General features: G+C 43.3%; 1 protein-coding gene across 4 annotated transcripts in view; it reads left to right on the top strand.

Moving 5' to 3' along the window:
• ptpn11a (protein tyrosine phosphatase non-receptor type 11a) overlaps nucleotides 1-17744 on the top strand; it is a 165980-nt gene that overhangs the window by 20560 nt on the left and 127676 nt on the right. For all 4 annotated transcript variants that reach the window (XR_004565926.1, XM_034191748.1, XM_034191747.1 and 1 more), the window contains exons 2-3: nucleotides 12451-12573; nucleotides 14134-14328. Coding sequence is in view for 3 of the 4 variants with exons in the window: in XM_034191748.1 (XP_034047639.1) it covers nucleotides 12451-12573; nucleotides 14134-14328 (318 nt within the window). In the remaining variant the exon portion in view is untranslated. The remainder of the gene's footprint in view (nucleotides 1-12450; nucleotides 12574-14133; nucleotides 14329-17744) is intronic.

Here is a 17744-nt window from a genome sequence, read left to right as displayed (position 1 = left end):
GTGTTGCGGAGCTCCTCACAAAGTTCTCTCATGGTTAGATAGAAAGTCCATTATCTCCTGAAAATAACGTATTCCGACTTTTTCCCAATGTAAAAAAAAAAAAAAATCCATCTGTGTGTCCAGCCTGTAAAGAACACTCGTCGTGGAGACAGTCCGCGTGCACACTCTCAGCGGGACTAAAATAGTGTCCAGCAACACAAATGGCAGCGTCACCACACGTTGGAATCCAAAATACGACAGACTCTGAAAATATTAAGAGTTTTGGGGTGAAGTGTGACACGTCCTGTCTGTCTGTACAGCCTCTGTAAATCTGAACCTTTACGTTCGAATGAAAGCTCACAAGCTTCGTTACCGGATGAAGTGGTGTTCGTTTCTTCACTGTGTCAGCCTGATGTTTCTGCTTTTCCTAAAATGTGCATCACACGCTGAGAAATGCTGGCAAATGCAGAGTAATAAGACGTTTTCCAGAAATGCACCTGCTGACTCGGGGAGGAAAGCTGGACCTTTTGTTTTTCTATTTTTATTTTATTTTTTGACAATATAGAGAAGTGTCAAAATCTGAATCACAAGGACAAGGTGAGATTGCAATACTTAGAAATGAATGCTCCCAGCCTGGTGATATTGTGACTTGGGAATTCAATCAATCAATCAGTCAATTTTTTTTTATATATAGCACCAAATCACAACAGACAGTTGCCCCAAGGCGCTTTATATTCAATCAATCAATCAATTTTTTTATATAGCGCCAAATCACAACAAACAGTTGCCCCAAGGCGCTTTATATTGTAAGGCAAGGCCATACAATAATTATGTAAAACCCCAACGGTCAAAACGACCCCCTGTGAGCAAGCACTTGGCTACAGTGGGAAGGAAATCTCCCTTTTAACAGGAAGAAACCTCCAGCAGAACCAGGCTCAGGGAGGGGCAGTCTTCTGCTGGGACTGGTTGGGGCTGAGGGAGAGAATCAGGAAAAAGACATGCTGTGGAGGGGAGCAGAGATCGATCACTAATGATTAAATGCAGAGTGGTGCATACAGAGCAAAAAGAGAAAGAAACAGTGCATCATGGGAACCCCCCAGCAGTCTACGTCTATAGCAGCATAACTAAGGGATGGTTCAGGGTCACCTGATCCAGCCCTAACTATAAGCTTTAGCAAAAAGGAAAGTTTTAAGCCTAATCTTAAAAGTAGAGAGGGTGTCTGTCTCCCTGATCTGAATTGGGAGCTGGTTCCACAGGAGAGGAGCCTGAAAGCTGAAGGCTCTGCCTCCCATTCTACTCTTACAAACCCTAGGAACTACAAGTAAGCCTGCAGTCTGAGAGCGAAGCGCTCTATTGGGGTGATATGGTACTACGAGGTCCCTAAGATAAGATGGGACCTGATTATTCAAAACCTTATAAGTAAGAAGAAGAATTTTAAATTCTATTCTAGAATTAACAGGAAGCCAATGAAGAGAGGCCAATATGGGTGAGATATGCTCTCTCCTTCTAGTCCCCGTTAGTACTCTAGCTGCAGCATTTTGAATTAACTGAAGGCTTTTTAGGGAACTTTTAGGACAACCTGATAATGAATTACAATAGTCCAGCCTAGAGGAAATAAATGCATGAATTAGTTTTTCAGCATCACTCTGAGACAAGACCTTTCTAATTTTAGAGATATTGCGTAAATGCAAAAAAGCAGTCCTACATATTTGTTTAATATGCGCTTTGAATGACATATCCTGATCAAAAATGACTCCAAGATTTCTCACAGTATTACTAGAGGTCAGGGTAATGCCATCCAGAGTAAGGATCTGGTTAGACACCATGTTTCTAAGATTTGTGGGGCCAAGTACAATAACTTCAGTTTTATCTGAGTTTAAAAGCAGGAAATTAGAGGTCATCCATGTCTTTATGTCTGTAAGACAATCCTGCAGTTTAGCTAATTGGTGTGTGTCCTCTGGCTTCATGGATAGATAAAGCTGGGTATCATCTGCGTAACAATGAAAATTTAAGCAATACCGTCTAATAATACTGCCTAAGGGAAGCATGTATAAAGTGAATAAAATTGGTCCTAGCACAGAACCTTGTGGAACTCCATAATTAACTTTAGTCTGTGAAGAAGATTCCCCATTTACATGAACAAATTGTAATCTATTAGACAAATATGATTCAAACCACCGCAGCGCAGTGCCTTTAATACCTATGGCATGCTCTAATCTCTGTAATAAAATTTTATGGTCAACAGTATCAAAAGCAGCACTGAGGTCCAACAGAACAAGCACAGAGACGAGTCCACTGTCCGAGGCCATAAGAAGATCATTTGTAACCTTCACTAATGCTGTTTCTGTACTATGATGAATTCTAAAACCTGACTGAAACTCTTCAAATAGACCATTCCTCTGCAGATGATCAGTTAGCTGTTTTACAACTACCCTTTCAAGAATTTTTGAGAGAAAAGGAAGGTTGGAGATTGGCCTATAATTAGCTAAGATAGCTGGGTCAAGTGATGGCTTTTTAAGTAATGGTTTAATTACTGCCACCTTAAAAGCCTGTGGTACATAGCCAACTAACAAAGATAGATTGATCATATTTAAGATCGAAGCATTAAATAATGGTAGGGCTTCCTTGAGCAGCCTGGTAGGAATGGGGTCTAATAGACATGTTGATGGTTTGGATGAAGTAACTAATGAAAATAACTCAGACAGAACAATCGGAGAGAAAGAGTCTAACCAAATACCAGCATCACTGAAAGCAGCCAAAGATAATGATACGCCTTTGGGATGGTTATGAGTAATTTTTTCTCTAATAGTTAAAATTTTGTTAGCAAAGAAAGTCATGAAGTCATTACTAGTTAAAGTTAAATGAATACTCAGCTCAATAGAGCTCTGACTCTTTGTCAGCCTGGCTACAGTGCTGAAAAGAAACCTGGGGTTATTCTTATTTTCTTCAATTAGTGATGAGTAGAAAGATGTCCTAGCTTTACGGAGGGCTTTTTTTATAGAGCAACAGACTCTTTTTCCAGGCTAAGTGAAGATCTTCTAAATTAGTGAGACGCCATTTCCTCTCCAACTTACGGGTTATCTGCTTTAAGCTACGAGTTTGTGAGTTATACCACGGAGTCAGGCACTTCTGATTTAAAGCTCTCTTTTTCAGAGGAGCTACAGCATCCAAAGTTGTCTTCAATGAGGATGTAAAACTATTGACGAGATACTCTATCTCACTTACAGAGTTTAGGTAGCTACTCTGCACTGTGTTGGTATATGGCATTAGAGAACATAAAGAAGGAATCATATCCTTAAACCTAGTTACAGCGCTTTCTGAAAGACTTCTACTGTAATGAAACTTACTCCCCACTGCTGGGTAGTCCATCAGAGTAAATGTAAATGTTATTAAGAAATGATCAGACAGAAGGGAGTTTTCAGGGAATACTGTTAAGTCTTCTATTTCCATACCATAAGTCAGAACAAGATCTAAGATATGATTAAAGTGGTGGGTGGACTCATTTACTTTTTGAGCAAAGCCAATAGAGTCTAATAATAGATTAAATGCAGTGTTGAGGCTGTCATTCTCAGCATCTGTGTGGATGTTAAAATCGCCCACTATAATTCAAGTCACAATATCAATTACAATTTCCCTGCATAGTTTATTGAAAACTATGCAGGGAAACTATTTCCCTGCATAGTTTATTGAAAACTATGCAGGGAAATTGTAATTGATATTGTGACTTGAATTATAGTGGGCGATTTTAACATCCACACAGATGCTGAGAATGACAGCCTCAACACTGCATTTAATCTATTATTAGACTCTATTGGCTTGCTCAAAAATGTAAATATGTTGTTAACACTGCTGAAAACTACGGACAAATAACCATTAATTTGGATGCCAAGCTCTTACTTTTAGTGACCTGACAAGAGGGTGGTGTTCAAAACTCCTGTTGTCCGCTTCAGTTAAACTTCGCAGACACAGCTTTCAAAAAAAGATGTCAGAACTGGACATGTTATTAAAAAAAATAAAATAAATAAATAACAACACAAAAAGCAGGTGTCAGACATTAATCTCCACCTTTGAATATATTTCGCAATGCACTTTTTTTGCCTATTGAGTGCTGTCTCTCAACAGCATGGTGACTTAGTGCAGCATGATGACTTAGTGGTTAGCACTGTTGCTTCACAGCAAGAAGGTCATGGGATTGATTCCCACCTGTGGCCTTTCTGTGTGGAGTTTGTATGTGCTTCCCATGTTTGCATGGGTTCCCTTCAGGTGCACCTTGACACTTGCATGAATTCGATCCCCGCACTGGCATGTCATTACGTGCCAGTGAGTAAACTCGTCGTAAACTGTGCGTGGCTGTGTGCCAGTGTGCAAAGAAAATTTTGAAATGTTCGAGTTCTGGCACTCATTAATTTCGTGCCACTTGTGTGAACTAATCATGAACATTGTGCAACCTATTTGAAAACACTGCATGTCAATATGTGTCATTGCGTGCAGGGCATCTGAACAATTATGATATGTTACGTCTATAATAAACATTACTGTACATACGAGGTCTATTAGAAAAGTATCCGACCTTATTTTTTTCAAAAACCATATGGATTTGAATCACGTGTGATTACATCAGACATGCTTGAACCTTCGTGGGCATGCGAGAGGTTTTCACGCCTGTCGGTTACGTCATTTGCCTGTGGGCAGTCTTTGAGTGAGGAGTCGCCCACCCTCTCGTCGATTTTTTTTTTTTTTTTTTTTTCTTTTTTTTTTTTCATTTAGGAATGGCTCAGAGACTGCTGCTTTGTTTGATCAAATTCTTTTCAAAACTGTAAGGCACAGCTGAGTGGACACCATTCGATAAATTCAGCTGGTTTTCGGTAAAGATTTTAACGGCTAATGAGAGATTTTGGTCTGGTAGTGTCACCGTAAGGACGGCCCACGGCGCCTGACGGCGATCTGCGCTTCGAGGCGGCAGCGTCTCGCCGTTTCAAGTTGAAAACTTCCACATTTCAGGCTCTGTTGATCCAGGAAGTCGTCAGAGGACAGAGAACTTTCAGAAGAAGTCGGCATGAGGAGTTTATTCGGACATTCCATTGTTAACGGACATTTTGTAATGAAAGAACGTGCGGGCAGAGTCGCATGTCGGGCCGGACCCGACCGCGGGGGGTCGCGACAGGAAAAACACCTCCGTTGGAAACCTTAACGGGCAAGTTGGAACATGCCCAAGCTGTTAAACAATTTCTCAGTTACTCATTTGTTGAAAGCCATCAAAAGCCGCCTGAATTTTACAAATGGTTTTCAACACGGAGGTGTTTTTCCTGTCGCGGCGCACACAGATTTGCCGAGTCGTCACGGAAACGACTCGGCGAATTTGCGCGCACGTCTTTCAATAAAAAATGTCCTTAAACAGTGGAATGTCCGCATAAAGTCCTCATGCCGGCCTCTTCTGAATCTTCTCTGTTCTCTCACGACGTCCTGGGTGAATTAAGCCTTAAATTAGGATGTTTTCAGGTCGAAACAGGCCGACGACGGCGCCTGGAAGCGCTGCACGACGTCCCGCTCCATGGGAAGTCCTTACAGCGACAGAAACACCCCATAATCTCTCATCAGCCGTTAAACTTTTCACCGAAAACCAGCTTAATTTCTCGAATAGTGTCCACTCGGATATTCCTCACAGGTCCAGAAAAAATGTTGATAAAGCAACGCGCGCCGTCTCGAGCAGCGTGTAAAACAAAGGAATTCAGCCGAGAGGGCGGGACCACATCTCACTCAAGGCCTGCCCACAGGGAAATTACGTCACCGACATGCGTGAAAAAACTCACGCATGTGCATGAGGGTTCAAGCATGATTGCATGTCATTCAAATCCATATAGTTAAAAAAAAAATAAAAGGGTCAGTTTATTATCTAATAGACCTCGTATACATTATCTAACTCATGAGAAGGAATGAAAATGCAGCTGCTTTTTGAATCTGTTACTATCTATCTATCTATCTATCTACCTACCTACCTACCTACCTACCTACCTACAGTGAGGAAAATAAGTATTTGAACACCCTGTGGTTTTGCAAGTTCTCACACTTAGAAATCATGGAGGGGTCTACAATTTTCATCTTGGGTGCATGTCCACTGTGAGAGACATAATCTAAAAAAAAAAAAAAATCCGGAAATCACAATGTATGATTTTTTTTTTATAATTTATTTGTATGTTACTGCTGCAAATAAGTATTTGATCACCTACCAACCAGGATAGAATTCTGTCTCTCACAGACCTGTTAATTTTTCTTTAAGAATCCCTCTTATTCTGCACTCTTTACCTGTATTAATTGCACCTGTTTGAACTTGTTACCTGTATAAAAGACACCTGTTCACACACTCAATCACACTCCAACCTGTCCACCTTAGCCAAGACCAAAGAGCTGTCTAAGGACACCAGGGACAAAACTGTAGACCTGCACAAGGCTGGGATGGACTACAGGACAACAGGCAAGCAGCTTGGTAGAAGACAACAACTGTTATGATTATTTATTAGAAAGTGGAAGAAACACAAGATGACTGTCAATCTCCCTCGGTCTGGGATTCCATGCAAGATCTCACTTTGTGGGGTAAGGATGATTCTGAGAAAGCTCAGAACTACACAGGAGGACCTTGTCAATGACCTGAAGAGAGCTGGGACCACAGTCACAAAGATTACTTTAGTAACACATGATGCTGTCATGGTTTAAAATCCTGCAGGGCAGCAAGGTCCCCCTGCTCAAGCCAGCACATGTCCAGGCCTGTTTGAAGTTCACCAGTGACCATATGGATGATCCAGAGGAGGCATGGGAGAAGGTCATGTGGTCAGATGAGACCAAAATAGAGCTTTTTGGAATCAACTCCACTTACCATGTTTAGAGGATGAGAACAACCCCAAGAAAACCATCCCAACCGTGAAGCATGGGGGTGGAAACATCATAGTCTGGGGGTGCTCTTCTGCAAAGGGGACAGGACGACTGCACTGTTTTGAAGGGAGGATGGATGGGGTCATGTATTGCAAGATTTTGGTAAACAACCTCCTTCCCTCAGTAAGAGCATTGAAGATAGGTCATGGCTGGGTCTTCCAGCATGACAGTGACCCCAAACACACAGCCAGGGCAACTAAGGAGGGGCTCCGTAAGAAGCATTTCATGGTCCTGGAGTGGCCTGGCCAGTCTCCAGACCTGAACTCAATAGAAAATCTTTGGAGGGAGCTGAAACTCCAAACCTGAAAGATCTAGAGAAGATCTGTATGGAGGAGTGGACCAAAATCCCTGCTGCAGTGTGTGCAAACCTGGTGAAAAACTACAGGAAAAGTTTGACCTTTGTAATTGCAAACAAAGGCTACTGTACCAAATATTAACATTGATTTTCACAGGTGTTCGAATACTTATTTGCAGCAGTAACATGCAAATGAATTATTTAAAAAATCATACATTGTGATTTCCGGATTTTTTTTTTTTTTTAAGATTATGTCTCTCACAGTGGACATGCACCTAAGATGAAAATTGCAGACCCCTCCTTGATTTGTAAGTGGGAGAACTTGCAAAATCACAGGGTGTTCAAATACTTATTTTCTTCACTGTGTGTGTATATATATATATATATATATATATATATATATATATATATATATACACACACACCAAAAAATTAACTTCCATAACAGATAATCAGATAACTGAAAAGTTATCTTCGATTAAGATAAAACAATAAACCACCCAAAAATGTATCGGAAGTTACAGATATCCAATAACAGATAAATTCCAATATTGTCTCTGGTACATTTAAACGAATTTAAGTTTTGTCACAATAACTTCTACTAATATTAAAAGTAACAACAGACCCACACACTGAGACCACACTTTTGTCTTTGAACATTCTGCCCCTGCTGGAAGCTCTTGTTTACTACAGAGCTCCCAACACAGAGGCACCATGAGAGCAGCCCTAAAGCCAGCTCTCTATCAATTACAACACTCCGGTCAGGCAGAGGTCTTGAAAAATAAATAAAGTCATGCTGACTTATGGTTTTGATTTATAAATAACATTAATACCGATAGAATAACTCCATTAATGTCAATTCTGTCATTTGTACAAAGTTAAAATATAGCATATATCTTTTAATGTTGAATAATGCACTAATTCTGAGGTTTAGTAACAAACACAGACAAATCGCAAAGGATTCTGGGTAAAAGTGCCTCTGCTAAACACTGATTGGTTCAGTCATTCATTATGTAAACCAACATGTTAATGTGACATCTGTCGTGTGTTGGTGTGCGTCACGACTGATTCGCTGATGAAGCGAGACAAAGGAACACCTCCGTTTCGGAGTGTTAGAGGACAAGTTGGGAAATGTCCAGCTCTCCACAATTTCTCTTATACTCACTCGACTGGTAAGCACTGAAAGCCGAGATAGACATGTCCCAACTTCTCCTTTAACACTCCGAAACGGAGGTGTTCCTTTGTCTCGCTTCATCAGCGAATCAGTCGTGACGCACGAAGCCTCCGCGCAGCTTTCCATGACAAAATCTCTTGTTAAAAGTGAAATCTGCCGGAAAATGGCCGATGTCCAGCTTTTGTGATAACCAGAGAAAGAGCACACGACGGTCTCGTATCCACAGAGCCATCCGTTTAGAAATGATCCAGTGGTTTGTGCCTCGTCGTCGCAGCTCGGAGCGCAGCGCACCGACTGTCCTTAAAGCAGTCCTTAAAGCTGTAGTAAAAGTCCTTATTCTCTGTGAAGCCCGTAAAATTTTCACCGAAAGCCAGATAAATTTTTCGAATGGTTTCCAGGTGCCAGTCTCTAACAGCTTCTGAAAACATTCTGATGGGGAAAAAAGTCCTTTTCATTCCGCCATTTCCAGACAATGAAAATCCGACGAGGGGGCGGGACCACTCCTTCCCAAGGCGTGCTCACAGGCGAATGACGTCACCGACAGGCGTGGAAAAACTCACGTCTGACGTAAAAACATATGAATGAAATCCATATAGTTTTTGAAAAAAATAAAAAGGTACGATACTTTATTGACAGACCTCGTATATGTATGTACAACCCTGGCAAAAATTATGGAATCACCGGCCTCAGAGGATGTTCATTCAGTTGTTTAATTTTGTAGAAAAAAAGCAGATTACAGACATGACACAAAACTAAAGTCATTTCAAATGGCAACTTTCTGGCTTTAAGAAACACTATAAGAAATCAGGAAAAAAAATTGTGGCAGTCAGTAACGGTTACTTTTTTAGACCAAGCAGAGGGAAAAAAAATATGGAATCACTCAATTCTGAGGAAAAAATGATGGAATCATGAAAAACAAAAGAACGCTCCAACACATCACTAGTATTTTGTTGCACCACCTCTGGCTTTTATAACAGCTTGCAGTCTCTGAGGCATGGACTTAATGAGTGACAAACAGTACTCTTCATCAATCTGGCTCCAACTTTCTCTGATTGCTGTTGCCAGATCAGCTTTGCAGGTTGGAGCCTTGTCATGGACTATTTTCTTCAACTTCCACCAAAGATTTTCAATTGGATTAAGATCCGGGCTGTTTGCAGGCCATGACATTGACCCTATGTGTCTTTTTGCAAGGAATGTTTTCACCGTTTTTGCTCTATGGCAAGATGCATTATCATCTTGAAAAATGATTTCATCATCCCCAAACATCCTTTCAATTGATGGGATAAGAAAAGTGTCCAAAATATCAATGTAAACTTGTGCATTTATTGATGATATAATGACAGCCATCGCCCCAGTGCCTTTACCTGACATGCAGCCCCATATCATCAATGACTGTGGAAATTTACATGTTCTCTTCAGGCAGTCATCTTTATAAATCTCATTGGAACGGCACCAAACAAAAGTTCCAGCATCATCACCTTGCCCAATGCAGATTCGAGGTTCATCACTGAATATGACTTTCATCCAGTCATCCACAGTCCATGATTGCTTTTCCTTAGCCCATTGTAACCTTGTTTTTTTCTGTTTAGGTTTCTTCCTGTTAAAAGGGAGTTTTCCTTCCCACTGTCGCCAAGTGCTTGCTCACAGGGGGTCGTTTTGACCGTTGGGGTTTTTCTGTAATTATTGTATGGCTTTTGCTTTACAATATAAAGCGCCTTGGGGCAACTGTTTGTTGTGATTTGGCACTATATAAATAAAATTGATTTGATGTGTGTGTATGTGTGAATGAGATGCACACCACCTTAGGGTGGTTAAAGGTACAGGATAAGTTAAATATAAAGATACTTTTTCATATGCACACTGCCATATTCAAAGGGTATCCAGCTTTCTATGTAGACAAATTGGTGTACAGTGGCTATTTTCATCAACATGTTACTTGGCAGGTTAGCTTTGGTCATTTAATCGTACCTTTCTGAAAGTCCAACTGTATAAGGCGAACAGTGTTATTTCGATCCTCAGAAGCGTGGAACCATTTGCCTGGGGGCATACAGCAAATAAACTGTAGATATTTTAAAAAGATTTTAAAACAAAACTGTATGAATGAACTAAAAAAAAGTGTCGACTTTGGACTGAGTTTAATGTTGTGAAGAATCAAGAAGATCATGAATTGAATCTGTTAATTGTATGTATTATTAATTGTTGAAATGTTTTGGATTATGATTTTAAGTTTTTGGACCCCAGGAAGAGTAGCAACCACTTTGTGGAAGCTAGGGGGGGTTCCAAATAAAGAAATAAATAAATAAATAAATAGCCTGCACGAGTTATCGTTTGGGGGATGCCTTTGTATGTTGACCTTGTTAAAGCTCATTTAAGTGCAGCAGTTATTTTTACAGTCTCAGGGAGTCCATTTTATTATTTGATTGATTTTGTAAGGGATATTTCAGCTTTTTCCACATTCCAGTTCTATTGCATGAATATTAACAATTAACAGTTCATTATTTGAAAGCATGTTGTATTTCCATTATCAGTGGCATGAAATAGTCTTAAAATTACTATATATATATATATATATATATATATATATATATACACGAGGGCTGTCAATAAAGTAACGGTCCTTTTTATTTTTTTCAAAAACTATATGGATTGCATTCATATGTTTTTACGTCAGACATGCTTGAACCCTCGTGCGCATGCGTGAGTTTTTCCACGCCTGTCGGTGACGTCATTCGCCTGTGAGCACTCCTTGTGGGAGGAGTCGTCCAGCCCCTCGTCGGAATTCCTTTGTCTGAGAAGTTGCTGAGAGACTGGCGCTTTGTTTGATCAAAATTTTTCTAAACCTGTGAGACACATCGAAGTGGACACGGTTCGAAAAATTAAGCTGGTTTTCAGTGAAAATTTTAACGGCTGATGAGAGATTTTGAGGTGATTCTGTCGCTTTAAGGACTTCCCACAGTGCGAGACGTCGCGCAGCGCTCTCAGCTGCCGTCGTCAGCCTGTTCAAGCTGAAAACCTCCACATTTCAGGTTCTATTGATCCAGGACGTCGTGAGAGAACAGAGAAGTTTCAGAAGAAGTCGGTTTCAGCATTTTATCCGGATATTCCACTGTTAAAGGAGATTTTTTTAATGAAAGACGTGCGGACGGGTCCGCGCGTCGGGACGCAGCCGCCGCGACGCTCCGCCACAGGAAAAACACCTCTGTTGAAAGCCTTAAGGACAAGTTGGAACATGTCCTGCCTGTTAAACAATTTCTCATATACTCACTCCACTGAAAGCCATCAAAAGCCGCCTGGATTTTACAAATGGTTATCAACACGGAGGTGTTTTTCCTGTGCCGCCGCACCGCGTCGGCTGCGTCCTGACGCGCGGATCCGTCCGCACGTCTTTCATTAAAAAAATCTCCTTTAACAGTGGAATATCCGGATAAAATGCTGAAACCGACTTCTTCTGAAACTTCTCTGTTCTCTCACGACGTCCTGGATCAATAGAGCCTGAAATGTGGAGGTTTTCAGCTTGAACAGGCTGACGACGGCGGCTGAGAGCGCTGAGCGACGTCTCGCACTGTGGGAAGTCCTTAAAGCGACAGAATCACCTCAAAATCTCTCATCAGCCGTTAAAATTTTCACTGAAAACCAGCTTAATTTTTCGAACCGTGTCCACTTCGATGTGTCTCACAGGTTTAGAAAAAAGTTTGATCAAACAACGCGCCAGTCTCTCAGCAACTTCTCAGACAAAGGAATTCCGACGAGGGGCTGGACGACTCCTCCCACAAGGAGTGCTCACAGGCGAATGACGTGACCGACAGGCGTGGAAAAACTCACGCATGCGCACGAGGGTTCAAGCATGTCTGACGTAAAAACATATGAATGAAATCCATATAGTTTTTGAAAAAAATAAAAAGGACCGTTAATTTATTGACAGCCCTCGTGTGTATATATATATATATATATATATATATATATATATATATATATATATATATATATAATATAAATAAAATACACACACCATCATATTGCAGTTACTTCTGAAATAATATTTAAAAAAATTACTTCTGGTTTTGTCTTCTGTCAGGTGGTTTCATCCCAACATTACAGGTGTGGAAGCTGAAAACCTCCTGCTGACTCGTGGAGTGGATGGGAGCTTTTTAGCCAGACCCAGTAAAAGCAACCCCGGTGATTTCACCCTCTCAGTACGGTGAGTGAAGACTAGTGACTGTATGTACAAAGATATTGTGTGGTTTTGCGATGTTTACTTACACAGTGTCTACAATAAATGTAACATCACAGTGTGTATAATATTGTGGTGCTGGCAGGGGGTTATACTTCTACATATTTTAGGGGGTTGTACTTTGTACATCACCTTCCTGTGATGGTGAGGTGATGGTCTACAAGTTAAAACTTGCTAAGAGAATGTCCTTTGTTCAAATCCCTGTCAGACTGGAAAACCACAGTCCTTTGGGCAAGGTCCTTAATCCCCAAGATGCTCCCAGTGTGCACTTGCATGGCAGCACTCTGAGATTTGTGTGTGTGTGTGCGTGTGTGTGGTCATTGTAAAAGGCTTGGAGTACTTGCTTCCAATGGAAGTGTGTATAATAATCCACCAGGTGATCTCACTGATTAACAGCAGACTGGATGAGTTCATTAATTAAATCACCTGGTGGAGTTGGTGGTTACAAAGAACCCTGCCCCCTCTTTGCCCTTCCTGGAGTCAGTTTGACGCCTATGCTTTTTGTAAGGGCCCGACACCTGCCCGCATTTTTCCAGGAAGGGTAACTCAGATTCATTTTTTCCCCTTTGTATGGCATTAAAATGAGTCACTGTGCTGCACCCCCTGTAGCCAGCATTCCAACCAACCAGGCCATGTATGCCATGTCTGAGCTACATATATACACACACGCATGCATCGTGGTGTACCACATCTTTAATTTTCCATAAAATATTTTTTGAGATTTTCTAAGTGTGTGCACGCCTGGCAGTCATTTGTGAAAAGACTGATTTAAATGGAGGAGTTGTAGGAAGTTGTCTTTTCTATTGGGAAAACTGGTGAAAGAAACGTGAAATATAGAGTGAGCGTATGAGAATAGTTTGTGAACTCTCAGGAGAACAGGCCTGTAAACATTGTTTCATCTTTCATAGGGACTTCATAGTATCATCAGACACTCAAAGCGCTTTACAATTATGCCTCACATTCACCCCGATGTCAGGGTGCTGGGAGCAATGGGGGATTAAAGACCTTGCCCAAGGGCCCTTAGTAATTTTCCAGTCAGGCGGGGATTTGAACCAAGGATCTTCTGGTCTCAAGCCCAACACCTTAACCACTAGACCATCACTTCCCCCATGGATTACACCTAACCCTAACCCTAAACCAAACTGTTTTTGCCTGCATTTTCACAGACATGCAGATTTGCCTTCTATGTAATACATTCCGTAGTCAGAAAAAATGGATTTAAAAAAATGCATTTCAAACAACGTGCTGTTAATGAATTGTGACTCTTATTTCCATACATATTCAGTGCATATTGTGTGTAGGCACCATTGTGATATGGTTCAGGTTGTTTGCAGTGATATCATCACTGAAATCACACCCAGTAGTTCTTAAAATTTAATTCCAGTGAACTAATAATGTTGTTGGTACATTCTACACTTGCTTTTGCTGCTTAGTGTTTGAAGTTGTTTACTAGAGTATCAGCTTCCTATCGAACATCTGTTTAATGTGCTCCCTGACCGTGATGTTATTAAAATCATGTTTCTGCAGGAGAAATGGAGCCGTTACCCATATTAAGATACAAAACACAGGAGACTACTATGATCTATATGGCGGGGAGAAGTTTGCTACTTTGGCAGAGCTGGTGCAGTATTACATGGAGCACCACGGCCAACTGAAAGAGAAAAATGGAGATGTTATTGAGCTGAAATATCCACTCAACTGTGCGGACCCCACCTCTGAGAGGTGAGTGAAAAGGTTGGGAATTAGAAGGGGATTATTTTTGTAACTGAAATTTAGAATAATAATTTCTTACAATTCTTATAGAGTAATCATAAGAAGGCAGTTTTCCTGAAAAAGATGCAGGATTGTCCCCAGACAATGGAACAGCGGTGCCGTGCCATCGTACTGCCATCTAGCGCCGCTATAGTGTTGTCATCTCATGATGTTTTAGCAGGAGACTTAGTAGGAATCTAACTGCACGCAAATCCACTTTTGTGGGAAATTTCACATAAACAGCTTCTTTATATTATCCTGTTTACATCCAGATGACACAAACCATGATAAAACAAGCCTTACACAAAGCCAGATCTCTGCCTTTTTTTTTTTTGTTTCGTCTTGGCGGGGAAGCAGCGATCGCCGGGCCGTCCGGGGAGGAGGCACGCCGGCGCTGAGTGTCACGCAGGCAGGTGCACAGCTGACTTGATCAGTGCTGTCTGCCGCGGGATCGATCAGATCAGAGGCTGAGAATGCAGCTTCTGTGACAGTGAACAGGGAGGATTTTAGGAAGGAAACGGCAGAACGGAATTCGGTTCCCCCGGAGGAGCTGGGGGAGGTGTGTGTGGATCGGGAGGTCTGGGCGGCTTTGCTTGAGCTGCTGCCCCCGCGACCCGACTCCGGATAAAGCGGAAGAAAATGGATGGATGGATGGATGGATGGATGGATGGAAGTTAGAAGTGATCACTGCTACACATAACTATGGCCACCGACAGCTCTGAGCCCAGCAGCACAGTTTCATCTCTTGGGACATTCCGCTGGAGCTCTCACAAAATGCTTCTAAAGGCCCAACACATGAATTACGCTTCATTTTTCTATGAAGGGTAATTCTTGTTGATACATCAGATAAATTTTGTTCTGTGTGTGGTATTGAAACAAGTCCCCCCCCCCCCCCAGCCAACATTCCAACCAACCAGGCCATGATTCAGGCCATGTGCACTGTTTTTTTTTTTTTTTACATACACACACAAGCGTCCAGCCCCTCTCCAGGAGTTGGGTACCAGAGCCCAAGCTGTGCGTGGAGGTGAGCCCGACTATCTCTAGTCGGTATCTCTCAACCTCCCGCACAAACTCAGGCTCCTTCCCCCCTAAGGAGGTGACATTCCATGTCCCAACAGCCAGAGGCTGTGAGCATGGACCGGGCTGCCAGGCCACCCGCCCTCGACCGCCACCCAATCCTCTCTGCACCCGACCCCCATGGCCCGCTCTGCAGGTGGTGAACCCACAGGAGGGCGGGCCCACATCGCTCTTTCGGGCTGAGCCCGGCCAGGCCCCATGGGCTAAGGCCCGACCTGGTGGCCGACCTTAGGCCCAAACGTATCATGAGGGTTTGCTGGGAATGACTGGCGGAACCCTCTGTCAGCGAGGTCTTCAACTCCCACCTCCGGGGGAGCTTCTCCCAGATCCCGGGGGAGGTTGGAGACATGGAGTCCGAGTGGACCATGTTCTCCACCTCCATTGTTGATGCGGCCGCTTGTAGCTGTGGCCGCAAGGTCTCTGGTGCCTGTCGTGGCGGCAATCCCCAAACCCGGTGGTGGACACCGGAAGTAAGGGATGCCGTCAAGCTGAAGAAGGAGTCCTACTTATCTTTGTTGGTAGGTGGGACCCCAGAGGCAGCTGACAGGTACCGGCAGGCCAAGCGTGCCGCAGCCCGTGTGGTCGCAGAGGCAAAAACTCGGGTCTGGGAGGAGTTCGGGGAGGACTATCGGTTGGCCTCAGAGATTCTGGCAAACCGTCCGATGCCTCAGGAGGCGGAAGCAGCTCTCCACCAGCACTGTTTACGGTGCGGGTGGGGAGCTGTTGACCCTGACTGGGGATGTTGTCGGGCGGTGGAAGGAGTACTTCCAGGATCTCCTCAGTCCCATCGTCACGTCTTCCGAAGAGGAAGCAGAGACTGGGGACTCAGAGACGGACTCATCCATTACCCAGGCTGAAGTCACCGAGGTGTTTAGAAAGCTCCTCGGTGGCAAGGCTCCTGGGGTGGATGAAATCCGTCCTGAGTACCTTAAGTCTCTGGATGTTGTGGGGCTGTCATGGCTGACATGCCTCTGCAACATCACATGGCGATCAGGGACAGTGCCTCTGGGTTGGCAGACCGGGGTGGTGGTCCCTCTGTTTAAGAAGGGGGACCGGAGGGTGTGTTCCAACTATAGGGGGATCACACTCCTCAGCCTCCCTGGTAAGGTCTATTCCAGAGTACTGGAGAGGAGAATTCGACCGATGGTCAAACCTCGGATTCAGGAGGATCAGTGTGGTTTTCGTCCTGGTCGCGGCACACTGTACCAGCTCTACACGCTCCATCGGGTGCTCGAGGGTTCATGGGAGTTCCTCCCACCAGTCCACATGTGTTTTGTGGATCTGGAGAAGGCGTTCGACCGTGTCCCTTGGGGAACCCTGTGGGGAGTGCTCCGGGAGTACGGGGTCCGGGGTCCTTTGCTAAGGGCTATCCGGTCCCTGTACGACCGCAGCAGGAGCTTGGTTCGCATTGCCGGTAGTAAGTCAAACCTGTTTCCAGTGCACGTTGGCCTCCGCCAGGGCTGCCCTTTGTCACCGGTTCTGTTCATTATTTTTATGGACAGAATTTCTAGGCGCAACCAGGGTGTAAAGGGGGTCTGGTTTGGGAACCACAGAATCTCATCTCTGCTGTTTGTGGACGATGTGGTTCTGTTGGCGTCGTCAAATCAGGACCTTCAGCGTGCACTGGGGTGGTTTCCAGCTGAGTGTGAGGCGTCCGGGATGAAAATTAGCACCTCCAAATCCGAGGCCATGGTTCTCGACCGGAAAAAGGTGCTTTGCCCTCTTCAGGTCGGTGGGGTGTCCTTGCCTCAAGTGGAGGAGTTTAAGTATATCGGGGTCTTGTTCACGAGTGAGGGACGGATGGAGCGTGAGATCGATAGACGGATCGGTGCAGCATCTGCAGTGATGCAGTTGCTGTATCGGACCGTCGTGGTGAAGAGAGAGCTGAGTGCATGCATTTATTTCCTCTAGGCTGGACTATTGTAATTCATTATTATCAGGTTGTCCTAAAAGTTCCCTGAAAAGCCTTCAGTTAATTCAAAATGCTGCAGCTAGAGTACTGACAGGGACTAGAAGGAGAGAGCATATTTCACCCATATTGGCCTCTCTTCATTGGCTTCCTGTTAATTCTAGAATAGAATTTAAAATTCTTCTTCTTACTTATAAGGTTTTGAATAATCAGGTCCCATCTTATCTTAGGGACCTCATAGTACCATATCACCCCAATAGAGCGCTTCGCTCTCAGACTGCAGGCTTACTTGTAGTTCCTAGGGTTTGTAAGAGTAGAATGGGAGGCAGAGCCTTCAGCTTTCAGGCTCCTCTCCTATGGAACCAGCTCCCAATTTGGATTAGGGAGATAGACACCCTCT

This window comes from Thalassophryne amazonica, chromosome 17, assembly GCF_902500255.1.
Source record: "Thalassophryne amazonica chromosome 17, fThaAma1.1, whole genome shotgun sequence".
Taxonomy (NCBI): Eukaryota; Metazoa; Chordata; class Actinopteri; order Batrachoidiformes; family Batrachoididae; genus Thalassophryne; species Thalassophryne amazonica.
The sequence above is the reverse complement of the archived record's forward strand: the minus strand, read 5'-3'. Positions and strand labels throughout refer to the sequence as shown.